Genomic DNA, 16,685 nt, shown 5'->3' with positions numbered 1-16,685 from the left:
CACAACTGATTCTATGAAATGCTATGGGACTACTATAAAGTAGAAATGTCAAGTATTATTGCTAATAAAGGTCAAATGGAAAGTATTTAAATTGTAATGAATTGGTAAAATGCTATTTTGGTGGGAATCAACAATTAGATTAGTACATGTGAATTACTTCTAGACACGAATCTTTTGAGTCTAACACAGTATAATGTGTAAAAATGGTATTAGATTTTCTTAAGAATATTTTCCCCCACATTAAACTCTTGATTCAAACAATATGTTAATCACAAAATACAAGACTTAACTAATACTTTAACTGGCACAATAAAGGTATGCTTTCCAGGTTTATAGACATATACCATTTTCTATCATTGCTAGTGTTTACAAATCACTTTAGCACCTTCTGACACTTTTGTTATAGGCTTTTTCTCGCCTCCTCTGATGTATGTTTGATAGCTTTATAGCAATTGTGCTTCAATTATTCTTTTTATTTTCCTCATATATTAAAGTGCAAGTATAAGTAATGAGATAACGTAGTGGGAGAAGTCAGGTTCCAACAAAAATAGTTTTCATGATATCTTCAAGAGATGATATAACATGTGAGTTAAATTGGACTATTCTTCCAATTTTGTAGTGAATTATTAAATGAGTTATTTAATATTAAATATTAAATAAGTTACTGGGATTTACTATTAGTCTAGTCAATGGTACCCAGATATAAGAAATTACTTCTTTAATGCAAAGTCTACAAGTTAGTTACCCAGCACTGGGAGTAAAATTATTCAGAATTAAGCTATCTAAATTTTCTGTATGTTTAATGGGGAAGGGTTAACTTCCTTCACTGGATTCACCACTGCCAGCTGAATAAATTCAGGAAAATCGAAGCCAAAGGTTTGATAAAGATGAAACAAATATTTAAAATTCTCTCAAAACCATAATAATCGAACAGTAAAATGTTTCTTTGAGGGCAGGGCACCAGGGTCTCATAGGTCTCTGCATAGATGGTCATTTTGTTGCTAAAGCGTGTCTGGAAGTGACCATAACAGCACCTGGCTAGAAGGTAGGATTTGCTGAGTGTTTAATGTCTATTTAACTATTAGTGTGTGTTTAATAGAAATTACAGTTAATAGGTACTTAAAAATGTAGCAAAAAGACAATCAGTGTCCCCTGTTATGCTTCAGTACTTGTGCATTTGCAGTATCATACATCTGAAGGATTACTGGCAAGGACCTCTTTATTTCATGTGTCCTGAAAAGAAAACACTTTTTAACTCTGTTTCAAAGTATTTACACAGCTGAAGTCCTCAAAGTTTGGAGACAGACATGTGGGAGGTTCAGTGCTCATTTGTGCACACCATTATCCTGGATATATTGGCAGTCTCAACACCAAAAGATGTTCTTATGGGTACTGGGTTATAGAGGACCAAAAGACTTCCGAAAGGGACAGAGGTGACAGCATGGTAGTGAGGAGGGAAAATAAAGACAAAAAGACCTTTCTTGTATTTCGGAATATGAGCAGGTAGTCAAGGCTGACATGGGCTGACAAATGACTGTTTGGATAACTTGCAACTTGTTATAAAGTTTTTATAAAGAAAATAAAACTAGTCAGTAGACTCTTAGCAGGGACCAAGAGTTGATGATGGCAGCTGAACTTAAGGTTGCAGAATGATGTCCTTGGGCAAAGAAGCAAGCAGTGAAAGGGGTCTAGGAGCCATGATAAGTTTGATTTGATGGTAAGTTATCTCTGTGAATGTGATAAAACAGAGCTGAGATGACTTGAGTCAGTTGAAATACGTAGAAGAGTTAATTAAATTTTAGTGGTTGCACCAAGGTTTTTTAATTCATAGGTGAGACAGTTGTAGAAGAGAAAGCATAGAGAACAGACCCTCTGTGCAGTTTCCTCAGGGGCCTTAGAAGCATGTAATTACCCCTCAAAAATAATTGATTAGGTGATGCAAAGCCTAAGACAGTGAAAGAACAAAATTTCAAAATGAGCTTTATTCAATTTTGTTCTGTCCTGTCGCTGGTCACCAGAGAGATCAGCACCTCCTACTCCACTGCCCCTCTTGAGGACAATAAGGGCACCCCTCAGCCTTCTCCATTCCTTTGTTGCCATTGGATCCATCAGAGAAGCTTCAGCTGTCATTTTGAGTATGAATGCCTTATCTACCTAATTGTCCCTGATCTCTAAGCTGTTCTGGACTGTGTCATCTTTGACATAATTTCTGCCCTTCCACTTATTTTGGTTTTCTTCAAAATGAGGAAACAAGGCTGCAAGTATACGCGGTTGACTAACGAAGTTGTATGTACTCTTTTTTTTTCTAATCTTTTTTTTTCCCCAATATTTTCTATATTCTACGTATTCCAATATTTCTAATATTTTTTAATATTCTAATATGTATAATTTAACATCCTGACCTCTAGGCCGATCTTATTTCTAAATGTTCTATATATCGCCATACAGCAGAACATATTACTTCATGTAAATTGGGATTTATAATTATAATTTTTTATAAATTATAAATTATAATTAATTATTTATAATTAAATTTATATATGCAGATGTATTAACTCCTAAGTGTCCCCTCTTATAATTTGGGGAGGTCTTGCTATTTTCCTTTCTGAAACATTCAGATTGGGATTCGGCTACAGATTAAAGAGTAGGCATCTGAACCACTCACTGTTGCAGTTTACAGAAAAACAGTGCACTTTTTGTTCCTTTTGTTCTGTAATTTGTCTCTAAAACACTGGCAGCACTATCCAATAGATTACTTAAGAACAGCTCTTCCATGACAACATTGTCTAGTCTTTTTTATTATGCAGCAGAATCTTCATGTATGCATACATGTATACATTATATATACATACTGTTCTGCTCTGGTGATTTAGGCTCACTCTGGCAGGTTTCCTGACTCTGTAAGGTTTGAAGGACTTTAGTTATCTCTGCTTTTAGCAGTACTTTTTTTTTTTTTTAAGTAGCATTTTTCCTTTGAGGTTTGAGTTGCGTTCAGCCCTTCAAGTGATACCTCTTTAAAAACCTGTTCTAGCCTTACTGAGCCCCTTTTGCCCTTTCTCAGGCTTTTTCTTTTTTGACAATTTTGTATTTTCTCTGACTTCCCATGGAATTTGTCTTCCCTTGTGATGTATATACATTTTACTCATTTAAATAGTTTTTCATGTAACTCATGTAGCTCCCCTTTTCAATTTAAGCAACACCTGAGTTGATCTGTTGTTTGGATCTGTTTCTGTTCAAGTGATTCCTCAATATTTTGTGTTTCTGTTGACTTTAGTGTCAATCAAGCTTTATTTCCCTGATAACTTCCTAAAGGAACAACAACTTAAAGTTTCTAAAAATTTGGTCTTAGCATCATACCCTGACGTGACTTCAGTCTCTGTGATGATGATTGAACTCTCCTGTCACTGGGTTTCCTTTCTTGGTGTCTTTCTAGTCTCTTCAAGCCTGGTGCAGTAACCATCTGAGTGGTGTAATACAGAACTGTACATCTCAGATTATTCATTCCTCCTACAGTAACTCCTAAAGTTATAGGTTAAAATCACAAATGATCTCATAAGAGAAATATTATTTCCCACCCATCACCATTCCAATCCTTTTTAACTGTTTTTAGAAATGCAGAAAAGACCTCATGACATGGATCTGATGTTCTCATTACTCCAAGAATAAATCTATGGTAGCTTGAAAAAATGTACTTTTTTTTTCTTCCCTCAAATGTTTTTCAATGTTTTTCAATGTTTTTCAGCATGTCCCATTTCTTGCTTTCACTTGCACCCTATCTGAAGGATGCTATGATTATGCCTAGTGATTCTTGAGTCTTTTTACTGACTTTTTTTTTTTTTTTTGACTTGGTATTGACTATTGTCTATGCCAATAGGTTCATTTCCCTTTCTTCAGCTTCACTTGGAAAGTATCACATTTGCTATTTCTTTATATTACTTCAGCAGGCTGTGTCTGGGAACTTCACTGCTCACCCCTGCCCCCACTACAATGAAGTCAAATAAGCAGCTGGTACCCTGTCCTGAGGAGGCATTCTACAGATTAGCCAAAACCAAGTAATAAGCACAGTTTTAAATGACTTACTCTCTAGGCTTGTTTAAAAATAATTTGTGACTGTGTTTTGATCAGTAATTAGAATTAATAAAATCTATCCTGACGGTGTCTTTACATTTTTTTGCATTCCTCATTCATTGATGCAGTTTTTGAAATACTAATTGTTTGTGCTAAAATGATTGCCTTGTTTACTGATTACTTCACCAATGTGAAGTTATATGAAGTGGGCTTGGAAATCTTAAGGCCAAATCTGGATCTTTATAATATTGTTTAAGCTGGAAATTTCTACTGAAATCAGGACAGTATTTTCACTCAATTATTCTTCTTGAGATTAATTAGATAATGCTTTGAGAGATAGAAAGGTAGGATAGAGCTTGTGCTTTGTTTCCTTCTATGCATCTGTTAGAGTATAAATGAGGGTCTGACTTCCTTGGAACAAGTCTACATGCCCACAGCAGTCATTTAGTCAATTATAGTCCATGGGGTGAAATTATCTCCTTTAAAAAGGAGATGTCTATTAGCAATGTTTAAAAGAGAATAAATTATGCCAATTTCTCACAGATTGTACCTCTAAGTCTCTCCCTTTACTACAGGGAGGCAGGAGGAGAAGCCACGTCTAAATAGATCAAATGTTTTGAAAACTGGTTTAACTGAAGTATCGTATTTTTCATCTGTATGTTAAGTATCCAAAGTAATGGAATGCAAGTTAATGCTTATCACACTTTCAGAATTTTTAAACCAAATGTACTGTTATTTCCTGTTGTTAAATAAATAGAGAACATCAGGTTATATCCTATAATCACCCTGCACATTTATTACATATTTGGATGTTTACTGCAACATTTAGAAATCTCTTCAGAACCAGAAAAAAATATAATTTTTGTAACCCACACAATATCTCACATGCAGTGCGATTTTTTTGTGTTGTGTTTAGGAGCTTACACAGGATCAGAAAGGAGTTGCAACTGATTCCTCTGTGCAGGATTTGAGTATGATATAGCCTGACATCTTCAAATTAATCTGTTACTCTGTGATTGAGATTGCACATACTAGAAGACAAATTCTAGGGAAGTTGACTGATTCCAGCAGATTGTGTTGTGTGTGTCTGTTCATGTGAGGATGGCTCAAGTGCAAGTTTCATCACTGAATCCTGTGTCTAGCGCGTGTTCTTTTCATAGTGTGCGTAATTGGATTAAAACACACAGAAAAATGCCAAACTCTAAATCTCTCTTAGACCTTTTCTGACTGTAGCAAAGCAAAATGGCCATGGTGTGCAGGAGGGAGGTGTTGAAAGGGAGGCCCAGGGTCTGGTGTTTAATGGTAAGTGATCCGTGTGTTCACAGGGGCCGTGGAGGGGTGCCTCCACCACCAGCAGGAGTACCCAGAGGGGCACCAGCACCCAGGGGAGTGCCTCCCAGCAGAGGACCAGTCAGTCGTAGCCGGGGACTTCTGGCACCCAGGGCAAGAGGAGTCCCCCCTCCTGCAGGATACCGGCCCCTCCCGCCGCCCCCGGCACAGGAGACCTACGGGGAATACGTAAGTGGAGCTGTGACAGACTGTGCGTGATGTGTAACTGTGGAGAGATGAGCCTATACCTTCAGAACTCTTTAGGATCTCTTTAATTAGTGCCTAATTAAGTCTTGCATCTAAAGCAAATATGGTCATCTCTCTTCACCTTTTCATTCTTGAGCTGTTTTGTATTAAAAAAAAAAATAATCAGGTTGTATATATGCACTACTATAAAGACATTGTGCATTTGGCAAAACAGTGCATCTTAAATAATACATCTTAAATGTATTCTATTTGGTTTCTGCTTTACGAAAATCTGAAAAATCACGATGTTTTAGACTTTTAATTCTCAGCTAAAACAAAATAATATTCTACTCTTTTTAAACCTGTCTTTGGGATCATAAAACTGTTCAATGATTAAACAAATAAAATATTTTTATGAAAGCTTCAGAACTAATCCTAAAATTTTAACAATGTACAGTGTATCTCGATAAACCATACATATTTATCTTTATTTTATTAAACCTTAAAATCACATCAAAATGGTTTTTTATATTGTACATGACAAAATGATGTGGTTATGAATTGTTAGGATAAACTTAAACTGAACTTACAGAGCAGTAAAATAAAGAAAAAAATCATTAAATCAAAATTATAGTCATAAAAACGGACTTACAGAAAAATAATATCTTCAAGGACAATGCTTTTAATGTTTTATATTTATTGAAGCTTTGTGTGCCTTCTTTACAACCAAGTGTGTCTGGACTTTGTTATTTAGACTAGCAAAAAAGGAGTTCCTGAGTTCCAGAAAATGGCCTTGCTATTTAGACATTTTTTGTTTCTCTCCACCTCTCTTTCACCTGCCTGCTCCCTCTCTTCTTTCACTGGCCTCTGCCAAAACCCTCCAAATACAACTCAGCCTTTGTCCTTTCAAACAGAAAGCTAATTTTCTGTAGAGCACCTGCACCTTTATGTGGAAAAGTTTAATGTCATTGGTATAAACATTTGTGTATATAACTGAGCAATTCAGGAGAAGTTAATGTAGTTCATTAATTTTAAGGAAGAATACTTGAACAACATGTCTAAATTTCCCCTGGCTATGCTTGACTAGTCAAAGTGGGTGCTGCAAATAAGTGGTTCTGTCACAATGCTTTCAAAGGAATCAGCCCTCATTAAACAGCCTGTTTCCAGGACACACACACTAGAACATATGGAGATATGATAGAATATAAACCTATTTGAGTAAATTCCTATTTATATATAATCTGCTATTTATAGCATGTGTATGTAGAAATGGCATGGAAATAACAGCTTTTTGAGTCAGTATCCTGATGTATGCTTTACTTCTGGGAGAATAAGTAGAAAATAGCATTGTAAAGAAAAATAGGGCTATGCTAAATCACTTCTAAAAGGAAGGTTCTCTAGAACTGTATCACTTATCTTCCAAACAAGATTACTTAAATAGGATAGATATACTTAAAGCTGTAATTGACAAAGCAGAGATAGATGGTTCATTTTAAAATTACTGTATTTTTTGTCTCCTGTGATAAAATGGGGTTTCTTTAAAAGGAAGTTGAGCTAGGACACAAACATTGGAGTATTGCATGTTCAGTGTTAAATTTAATGCATGGCACTTTACCTGTCCATTCACAGTACATTATCAAGAGTGCTATAACTGTATCTTTTACAGTTAAGGGAGCTGTTATTATTATACAGCTAAGGTAGGAATTATTAGTAGTATTTCTATCCTTTCCTTACTAATTCCTCTTTATCTATATCGAATATTAAAGCACTACTTTGCCAGGCTGAGCAGCATAAGATCTCAGTGGTTGAGAAGTGTCTGTAGGGTAAGAACAGAATCAGTAAGACCAGGGGTATCATAAGAAGTTATTTCAAGCAGCAGCAAAGCTTTAGAGACTGGAATATCCAGAGAGATTACAGAGAAGCCTTTGCAAAAGTATTGGGTTTGTATGGCCAGTTTTGATAGCGGGGAGAGCTGCAGAGGTGGCTTCTGTGAGAACCTTCTGGAAGCTTTCCCTATGTCAAACAGAGGCAATGCCAGCCAGCTCCAAGGTGGACCTGCTGCTGGCCAGCCCAAGCCCATCAGCAATGGTGGTAGTGCCTCTGGGATAATGTATTTAGGAAGGAGAGAAAAAACCCAAACTGAACAGGTCTGTTTCTAAAGGGCTTTATGCCATGGAAGGGTCCCATGCTGGGGCAGTTCATGAAGAACTTCTGTCCAAGGGAAGGGCTTACAATGGAGAAGTTTGTATTGGACTGTCTCCCATGGATGGGAGGGAACCCACACTGAAGCAGGGGAAGAGTAGTAGGAAGGAGCAGCAGGGACAACATGTGATGAACTGACTACAACCCCTATTCCTGGTCCTCCTGCACTGCTGAAGGGGAGGAAGGAGAGAATTTGAGTGAAGCTGAGTCTGGGAAAAAGGGAGGAGTGGGGGGAAGTTGTTGTAAGGTTTAGTTTGTATTTTTATTTTTCCTACTCGGATTTCACTGGTTAGAAATTTATTACCCCCGGTCGGGTTTGCTTTGCCTGTGACAGTAACTGATGAGTGATCTCTCCCTGCCCTTACCTTGAGCCATGAGCTTTTTGTTAAATTCTCTTTTATAGCTCAGGAGGGGAGTGACAGTGGCTTTGGTGTGGGCACCTGGTGTCCAGTCAGGGTCACCACACCACAAGAAGGCTTTCCCTTGAGAACTGCAAAGTCAGTAAGGATTCATGAAGCTTTTCATTCCCTTAGGCTTATAAACCTCTGCTTTGTACTCATTAAAATAATGTGAAAGTGTGCAAGTTCAGGAGGAGACAAACTGCTGATGGAATCCTTGAACCACTCACTTCTGTAACTCTGCAAATATCTCAAAGGTGATTCAGGGCTTTCAGTGTGTGTAAAGTCCTTGCCCATCTCCTCTGTAGAGTGCTATTAAGTGTACCCTGTGACAGACAATGAATCACAAGGAGGCTTCCTTTTCCTTCACTCACTGCCTTTGATAACTTTTTCTGTAGTCCTTGAAACAAATAATTTTATAACATCTGGGAGTAACTTACTCAGTTCTGTTTCTTGCCTATTGTGAGCTCTCTTGCTTCTTCTTCTTGATTAAGTAGTATTCTAAAAGATAATACCAAAGTGGGAAGGGTAATACTTATTTCATTCTGAAAAGTTGAGTTAATTTTGGAGGCAGTATCTCACATGGGAAAAATTATGTCACAGGCAAAAAGTCATTAATTTGAGTGTAGGTGCATTTTAATGTGGGCTAAAGATCAAGAAAGTTGGGTGACCCTTGCTGTCCTGTGTTTAGAGCCTAGAGGAGATTTTTCCAGATATTACCCATTATAGAAAGTTCTACTCAGATAAAGGCTGCCGCTGTCATCTCTCAGCTTTCTGGGGTCTTTGTGATGCTGGCTCTTGAATGCTTTGGCATTCTCTGCAGAATTCACATAACATTATCAGACCAGCGGCAATAATTACACTTTTTTCCAGCTCAGTGTAACTGGTTTTCCCATTCCACTGTTGCCAGTCTTACTTATGTATGTCTCTCAGCCCCAGTACCCATTCCTCCTGGGACCTCACCATATTGTTAGTACCATGATGAAGTTTTTGAAGCCACTAAATGACAGTTCCTTATCGTTTTCTCTGAAAATGTCTCTCTAATAGCTGTAGCATCAGCTTAGATAGCAAATATCCAGGCCTCTACAGCCAGCCAGCTTTATAATAGCTCTTTTTGCTGTGATAAACTTTGTCTGAGAACTAACACATCTCCCATTTTTATTTTCACAACTGCTCAGGTCAGATGAAAACCTAATATGATGTGGGAAGGATGGCCAGGATTATTTTTAAAATACTTGGATAAGGGAAACCATACTAGGTGGATGGTACATTTATTGAAGTACAGATGGTTTCAAAGAGATTTTTCCTCTTAATTTTATTCAAATTGTTCTCATTGAACTATACTGTATAATAGCTAAAAATACTTTTATGTCTTGTCAAGTTGATAGTTTATTCCATTAAGATAAGAAATAGAAACTGTATTTAACTACAAGCTGAAAATATTAATTTTTTCAATAAGCAGGGAATAAGTAACAGTGTGCTAGCAATTCACTGCTTTTTAATAAGGTCAATTCCTTAGTGAATGTTCACTCAAACATGGGTTAGAGCAGAACTGCTCAGTCTGTTACTGTCTCATAACAGTTGCTGCTCTTTGCCTCTTCCTGTTGTCCTCTTCTTAACAACTTCAGACCTCCGAGACTTTTTTCCAAATTAGTAACATAGCAGTGGGACTGAAGCTTTTTAAGAGTAGGCTTTTATTTGCTACTGTTTTTATTTTACAAGGGTAAATGTTTTGTAAATATTCTGTCAATATTTCACTTATGTTCTTTGCATGAATGTATTTGTGATGCCATGTTAAGTCCTGCTTTGGCTGCTTAAATGTGTTAAATGCAAAGTGAGATTTATCAGAGTTCATAATCAGCTTTTTAGGCATTAGTAATTGGACTTTAGGTGGCAATGTGGAATGTCTGTACTAAAAAGCAAAACTCATCAGTCTAGCATGTTACGGCCAAGATTTGCTTCAACACTGTGTTAGAAAGCAATCAGATCTAAATATTCCTCCCACTTCTAGGGTTTGTGGCATAGCTTTAGTTCTGTTTGTGGCAATTTTATTGATATTTTCTTGTGTTCAGACAAGGGTTACCTCAGTGGCAGATCTTTCTAATGCATTGACCACGTGTGTAATCTCTAGCAGTTAATACTTCAATTAGAATGCTTTAGTGACATTGCTTTGCATAACAAGAATTGGAATTAAGATGGAATGTCTATCAGAGACAGAGGGAACCTTCCTAATGTTAAGTAAATTGTAACTTGAAAAAAGAACTTTATGAACTATCTCCAATTACATGCCAAGATTATTTTAGCTTAAAGACACGGACTGCTCAGAAGGATGTACAGAACAGTTGAATGCAAAAAAGGTACATGATAAACTCCTAAATCTACTCTTTAAAATCTATGTTTAATTATTTGCTGATTCTGCAGGACCCTAAAGCTTAGGGATTATTGTTTTTAAAGCTTTATATTTCCTGAAGTAAGTAGGACTTAGGGGAAGTTGTTTCACAAATAACATTTGGCTGGATGGCTAAGAAATTAATTTCATGATCCAGTGATTATTATAAAATATGAATGTAAGTATCCATTAGTGAAAAGAATGATTGCAAAGTCTAACTATTTACAGGAGAGTGCCCATTCAACTGAAAAACCTGTAGCCTATTTAGTTCACTTTCTTTAGAAAGCTACTGCAAATTCTGTTTTAATCTCCAGCCTTGAGCTTGAATTCCCTGTCTCCTTTTTGAGATAATAATTACTTTAGATTTTGAAAAACTGAAAATTAGGATTAATGTGGAAGCAGTTTCTTGGAGCTATTAATACAGTGCTGATTTTGCATGGTGAACTCCTTTTAACGTTGATTTTTCTCATTAACATTCACTTGCTGTTTGTGGTTGAAGAAGGAAAGATTTGTAGGAAAAAAGAGCAAAAATTCTGTATGCCATATTAAAAAAACTCCAATCTTTAAATTTAGAAATAAATGCTTCTTGAAGTTGAGGTGTCAAAACATTACCTGAAGTAAGGGCTAGTCCAGATGACATAAGACTTTGAAAAGAATATAGATTCTTGAATGGAGTTCAAGTATAATTTCAGTGTTGCTTTGCAACAATTAGACCATGTTTTAATTTACCTTTGTCTTCTGAATGTTGTTAACTTCCTAATGACAGCATTTTAAATCAGTGTGTTTAATTGCTTAGTTGTTTTGAATGTGAAGCTTTTTGATTGGGATCCTGGAAGCAACTGAAGTAGTTTCAGTTTTTAAGAATTGGAGAAATTATCTTTTGTCCATGGTGTTTGTTCCCCTCTGTGAATAATGTTGTGGTTTGCACTTAGTAAACACACACTGCTTAAAAAGGGGTGTAATACCTGAGTTCTGGCTTTTCAGAAGTGCTAAGACTATTCCTAAAGTCCGGGTGAATTTGAGTAAGACTTATGGAAAGAAAGTTCATAACGTGAAAACATGATTTCTTCGCTTTTCTTTCTCCATTATAATGTTCTTTTTCACGCTAAATAGGACAAGCAAGAAGAGATAAATGTAAATGTTTAAGATTTTAAGCCCTTCAGTTGTTTTGTTTTACTTGACCTTCTCTGGGGTTTTCAGGATGAGATGGAGTAAGAGAGAAAGGAAAATGTTTCCATTTTCCCAGAACTCAGGTGACATAGTCTGTGGAAACAGGTGAACTTTGAGATAGGCAAGTGGAAAAACTTTTCAGCCTTTTCTCCAGAATATTCTTCTATCAAGTTAATATAAAATTATTTTCAAAGTTTTTTAGTTTAAGCTGCTCATCTAAAACTTGGTTTTATTAAATGAGCATGAGCTGTCCTCCTGATTCCAACACCACTGCCTGCTGTTGTTCATAGAAAACAGACTTGTTTTGGTCTGGCAGTAATTTGTTTTAAATGTTACTGTCTATAGTCATCAGCAGCTCCTCAGGGTTTTTTTGAGGTGCATGAAAATGATCCACTAGTACATCTCTCATTCCAGGAATACCTTATTTGTTCTGGTTGAATATGCACTAGGCTCCTTCTAGATGAAAACAGATGAAAATCTCCAAAATAAGAGCTTACAGTCTGTGCATGTTTGCTGCTAATGTCCTTAATGTGAGCACTCAGACTTTAGAAGGTAGTAGCTACCCATATTTGTTTTGATTGTGCCATATTCCCTGTTGATTAAATGATGGGGGTGATGTTATTTCCACCTAACAAAATGGCTGTTCCTTCCCTTTACAACTCTAATTTGGAAAAAAAAAATTCTTCATTGCACTGCACTTATGTTGTTTTGTCTTTTCTCCTTCAAGTTAATCTCTGCACATTTTTTTTAAAATTTGGTAGCTTTTATCTGAAAGGAATACATTCTTCCAGTATTCTGGAATAAAGTACTGGGGTAAGTAGTATTTTCAGAGAATGATGAGGAAAAGGAACAACTACCTTTTAGTTGTGGTGATAAAGGCCCTAACTTTTTCTCTTGGATGGATTTCCTTAGATGGGAACAGTTGGAAAATTGATTTCTTATTGATTTCATGATTTTTTTTTCCTAACCCTGAAAATGGCTCTTTTGTTAAAGGCCATTTTTACCCTCTTCTTTCTTCTTCTTTTGTTCTTTGAAACATTGTTCATTTTCCCTAAAAAGGATCCAAACACTAGTCTGTCATTGGCACTGCCAACAGATTATAACTTAAAGCCACCAATTCCTATTCCCCACCAACAAGGGTGTGTTTAGAGTACTGTTATAACTAGAAAGAAGCACTGATGACCAAGACTTAGCATGATTTATAACGTTTTGAGTGCAAAAACATTGGCAAGGATTGCTTTTATAATTTCTTGACCTGTGATAGTAACTTATTGTATTTGAAGGGTGGTTATTTACACATTGCCTTTGATTCTGTTCATGAAAAATGTCTGCACTTTACACTGAGCAATTAGAGCAACCAGTGCTGCTCTTTGGATTTGTCTCAGCTGTGGGCACTGTCATTGAGACCACTGCAGGCAGAACCTGTCTTTAAGAAGAAATGCTTATAGGTTGCCTTAATAAGGGAGTTTATTACTAAGGCTTGAGATTTTACACAACAATTTCATGCTCTTTTCAAATGATCTGTCTTGATTCCGTTCATGGAATGAAGATATGATCTTGTTTGGCCTTCTGGGTTTTGGAGTGGAATAGGAAATACGGCTTTGCCACTAAACTTTCTAATATCTGAGTGTCTTTAGGAATAATTCTTTATGGATTTGTGTAATATGAATAGAGAGGGAAACCCATTGTATTGCATTTGGTAGGTAGTAGAAATACAGACTGTCATCCATGTGAAAAATAACGGCTTTAAATATTAAGATGAGTGCTTTCATAAGTACCTGAAAGACGCCAAAAAATCAGCAGGAAAAATGCAATGAAAAGATTCTTACAGAGGTGTAATTCTTCCTGTGTAATAAAATCTGTGTAGCAGTGCTTGTACTCAGTAGAATGTACTTAGTACAGTGCTGTACTTTAGTACAGGATATCTGTGCATATAAGTTCTGTCCCGTCCATTTTCATTATATATGTGTAAAAATGAGTTATTTTCATTTAAGTTAGCATGTTATTTTATAGTAATGAAACATGCCAGATGGCCAAGGATATTTCACCTAAATACTAAACGAAGTTAAAGAAAACATTTACTGAAACCACAAGAGGTCTGATTCAGAAAGAAAATACTCCAGTAGTGTGGATTTAATTTAAAATGTAAAACATTCTGCCTTGGCTGACCCTATTTTTAACCTTCTGAAAGAGAAAGTTTTCAAATATTGTATGACTAAGAGCATATACTGTCAGACCTAATTCAATGAAAGCTCTGAAACATACTTCAGCTGCCCCTGCCTAATTGCTACTTCAAGGGGACTGTGCACAGTAAACACATTTTGCAGTTTGGATCTTTTATCTCTTATCAGAACAAGCCATTGAAAGCAAAACCATTGTATTTTTGGAGCATGTTGCGAATATTTATCTCTGTTTTAGTGTAAACTTTGGGGTTTCTAACTGTAAATATTAGGGAAAAAATCTTTACTGGGAGCATGGCAAGGCACTGGAACAGGTTTCTGGGAGAGATTGTGGATGTCCCATCCCTGCAAGAGTTTAAGGCCAAGTTGGATGGGGCTCTGTGCAGTCTGGAGTAGTGGAAGATGTCCCTGCCCATGTCACACAGTTGGGTCTTTAAGGTCTCTTCCAACCTAGACTGTTCTGATTCTGTAAAATACAACAATTAAAAAAAAAAATCAATTCAAGCAGATTATAGTAATTGCAACAGCACATTTTGATGGCTTTAATTCTGAGTGACTTGAGTCCCACATGCAAACTACAAACCAGGTATCTTTCCATTCAAGGCAGAGAAAGAGCCACCTTCAACAATATTTTAATGCAGGATCTAATTTCAGCAGTGCTGAACTTAACTATTTCACAAAGTGGTGAACACTAATGAGTCCTGGGGAAAAGTTCTCTGGAAGAGGAGTGCAAATAGTAGAAACACTTCAGTCTCATAGAGTATAAACGTCCCCCAAATTTTCTTTTTGTTAAGCTGGACATATTGGGAAGGATCTCCTTATTTCAAATCTACTTTGTTCCTTTGTCTTCAAGAAGTCAAAGTTACACCATAACTTCAAAGTATTCTGTTGTCCCCTTTCCTTCATGATCAAAATAGTTAACATAAATGTGAATAATGGGAATGATTGCCTAAGAGTTCCCCAATAATTCCTTAGTGGCAAAGCTTTCCTGTCATGTTAAAAGGTTAATTTTAGTCCTCTGCTTTTGTTTGTTGCCACTGTTGGATGTGCACAGTTTGAAGTTTGGAAGCCCCTCTTAGGGATGGCTCATTCACAGTTGGGAGAGTCTATGAGAGGAGACCAAATGTCATGTAAATGTTCTGGAAAAGAGCAAATAAATTGGCTCAGGCAGCTTCAACTGTTGATCAAAGTCTGTATTGTTAACAGATGTCTGTGTATTGCATCAATAAGTAATAAAGTGCTTGTTTGGAGTAACTGCCAGGAGGCAGTGGTTTGGGGGGTTAGTCTGTGGCTTATAAAGAAAAAACCATATCTGATAAGCAAGAAAACACTAAGACTCATTTTTAGTTTCAGGGCAGGGAATTACTGAAAGAGAAAATGCATTTCCTTTTCAAGTGGGATCCTACTTATCCATGGAGCTCCACACAGCAGACAATTGGAAGAATTCTGGTTTCTTCTTCCCAGCCAATGAATAGAGTCACTCATTTGTGCTGGCAAATATTCTCAGACAGCCTTCTCCTAATCACTGCTGGGAAACAATCATGTGCACTGATCTAGCAGTGGTGAAGCTGCATTGATGGGCAGATTGCCTATTTTCCATATAAGCAATTTCAAATAACTGGAAAACTTGCTAAAAACTCTCAGGAATTTCATTTTCCTGTCAGTTGTTTTGAGGATGTCACAGGCTTCTGCTATAGAAAGCTTTTCTAGAGAGCTGTCAGATTCCCATCACTGGAGATGTTTTCTACTAGAGTTGGACAATCCATCCTTTATCATTTCTATCTAATTGATACTACTGGTCAGTTTTGTTTTCTGTCATTGCTGAGAGGTTCTTAAAAAATTTCCTTTTTCTGGAAATGTTGGGTCTTTATGAAACTTGATCCTTAAGTTACCAGGGTTTGATACAAACTTATTCAGAAAATACTCTGTGTGTGTGTGTGTGTGTGTGTGTGTGTGCATATATATAATATTTATATGATGATGATGATGCCTGATTTTAATTTCTCTGGGTTCCCCAGTCCTCAAAATGTCTTCTTGTTAGGTCAGATGCATCTTGCAAAAGCTGGACAAGATACTCTTAAATATCCATTAAGGTCTTTGGATATTTGGATAGGATTTGGATATTAGGATTTACTGTGAACCAGTACAAAGGATGTGCCATTTCTACTTTTCCTTTTTTTAGCTCAGGTATATAACTGGACAAAACAGTAAATTGATGACAGTTCCTTGGATTTCTGTAGTTCATCGTTCTCTGGGAAAACACAGCATCATTGTCACTTGTTTTTATCTTCAGCTACAAGCCACACAGAGGTTTGAGTTAGTGCTTTGTTCAAATGGGTGTTTGAATAAAGTGTTGTTTTGGGAAGAGTGTTACAGTGTATACTTACATAGTGTGCATAATGTGGAGAGGAGTAAGAAATCCTTGCTTCTAGTTTCATAGTGGATGCTCAACTCCCACAAGTTGAGGAGCGTACATAGGGCATTCAAAGTAGCAAAACCATCCTTCTTTTGAGTCTTATTTCTGGGGAACTTCTTTCCTATCTGTAGTATACGTAGAATATTGAATTTATTGTCCAGAAATAAGTCAGCTACCTAAGACAGGTGCACAATATTTATTCAGGTGTTTTGATTCCTGAGATGCTTCTCAAAGCTTTCCTCAAGATCGGTAGGATGTGAGGACATGAAATGTTTGTACTGTCTCTGCACAAGCCAGATTAACTGAAAGAAAAAAAGAAAAATCTTTTAAAGCACATTGCCAGTGGT

At 36.6% G+C, this 16,685-nt stretch overlaps 1 protein-coding gene across 3 annotated transcripts in view; it reads left to right on the top strand.

Annotated features, from left to right (window-relative positions):
- KHDRBS3 (KH RNA binding domain containing, signal transduction associated 3) overlaps window positions 1-16,685 on the top strand; it is a 93,057-nt gene that overhangs the window by 52,461 nt on the left and 23,911 nt on the right. For 2 of the 3 annotated variants that reach the window (XR_003573414.1, XM_027903092.1), the window contains exons 6-7: window positions 3,942-4,052; window positions 5,394-5,586. Coding sequence is in view for 2 of the 3 variants with exons in the window: in XM_027903092.1 (XP_027758893.1) it covers window positions 3,942-4,052; window positions 5,394-5,586 (304 nt within the window). In the remaining variant the exon portion in view is untranslated. The remainder of the gene's footprint in view (window positions 1-3,941; window positions 4,053-5,393; window positions 5,587-16,685) is intronic. The other variant, XM_027903093.1, reaches the window with a different exon arrangement.

Source organism: Empidonax traillii, unplaced genomic scaffold, assembly GCF_003031625.1.
Source record: "Empidonax traillii isolate 1590-97213 ecotype Southwest subspecies unplaced genomic scaffold, ASM303162v1 scaffold932:size235031, whole genome shotgun sequence".
Lineage (NCBI taxonomy): Eukaryota > Metazoa > Chordata > Aves > Passeriformes > Tyrannidae > Empidonax > Empidonax traillii.
Note: the sequence above shows the minus strand (reverse complement) of the source record. Positions and strands in the feature narration are given on the sequence as shown.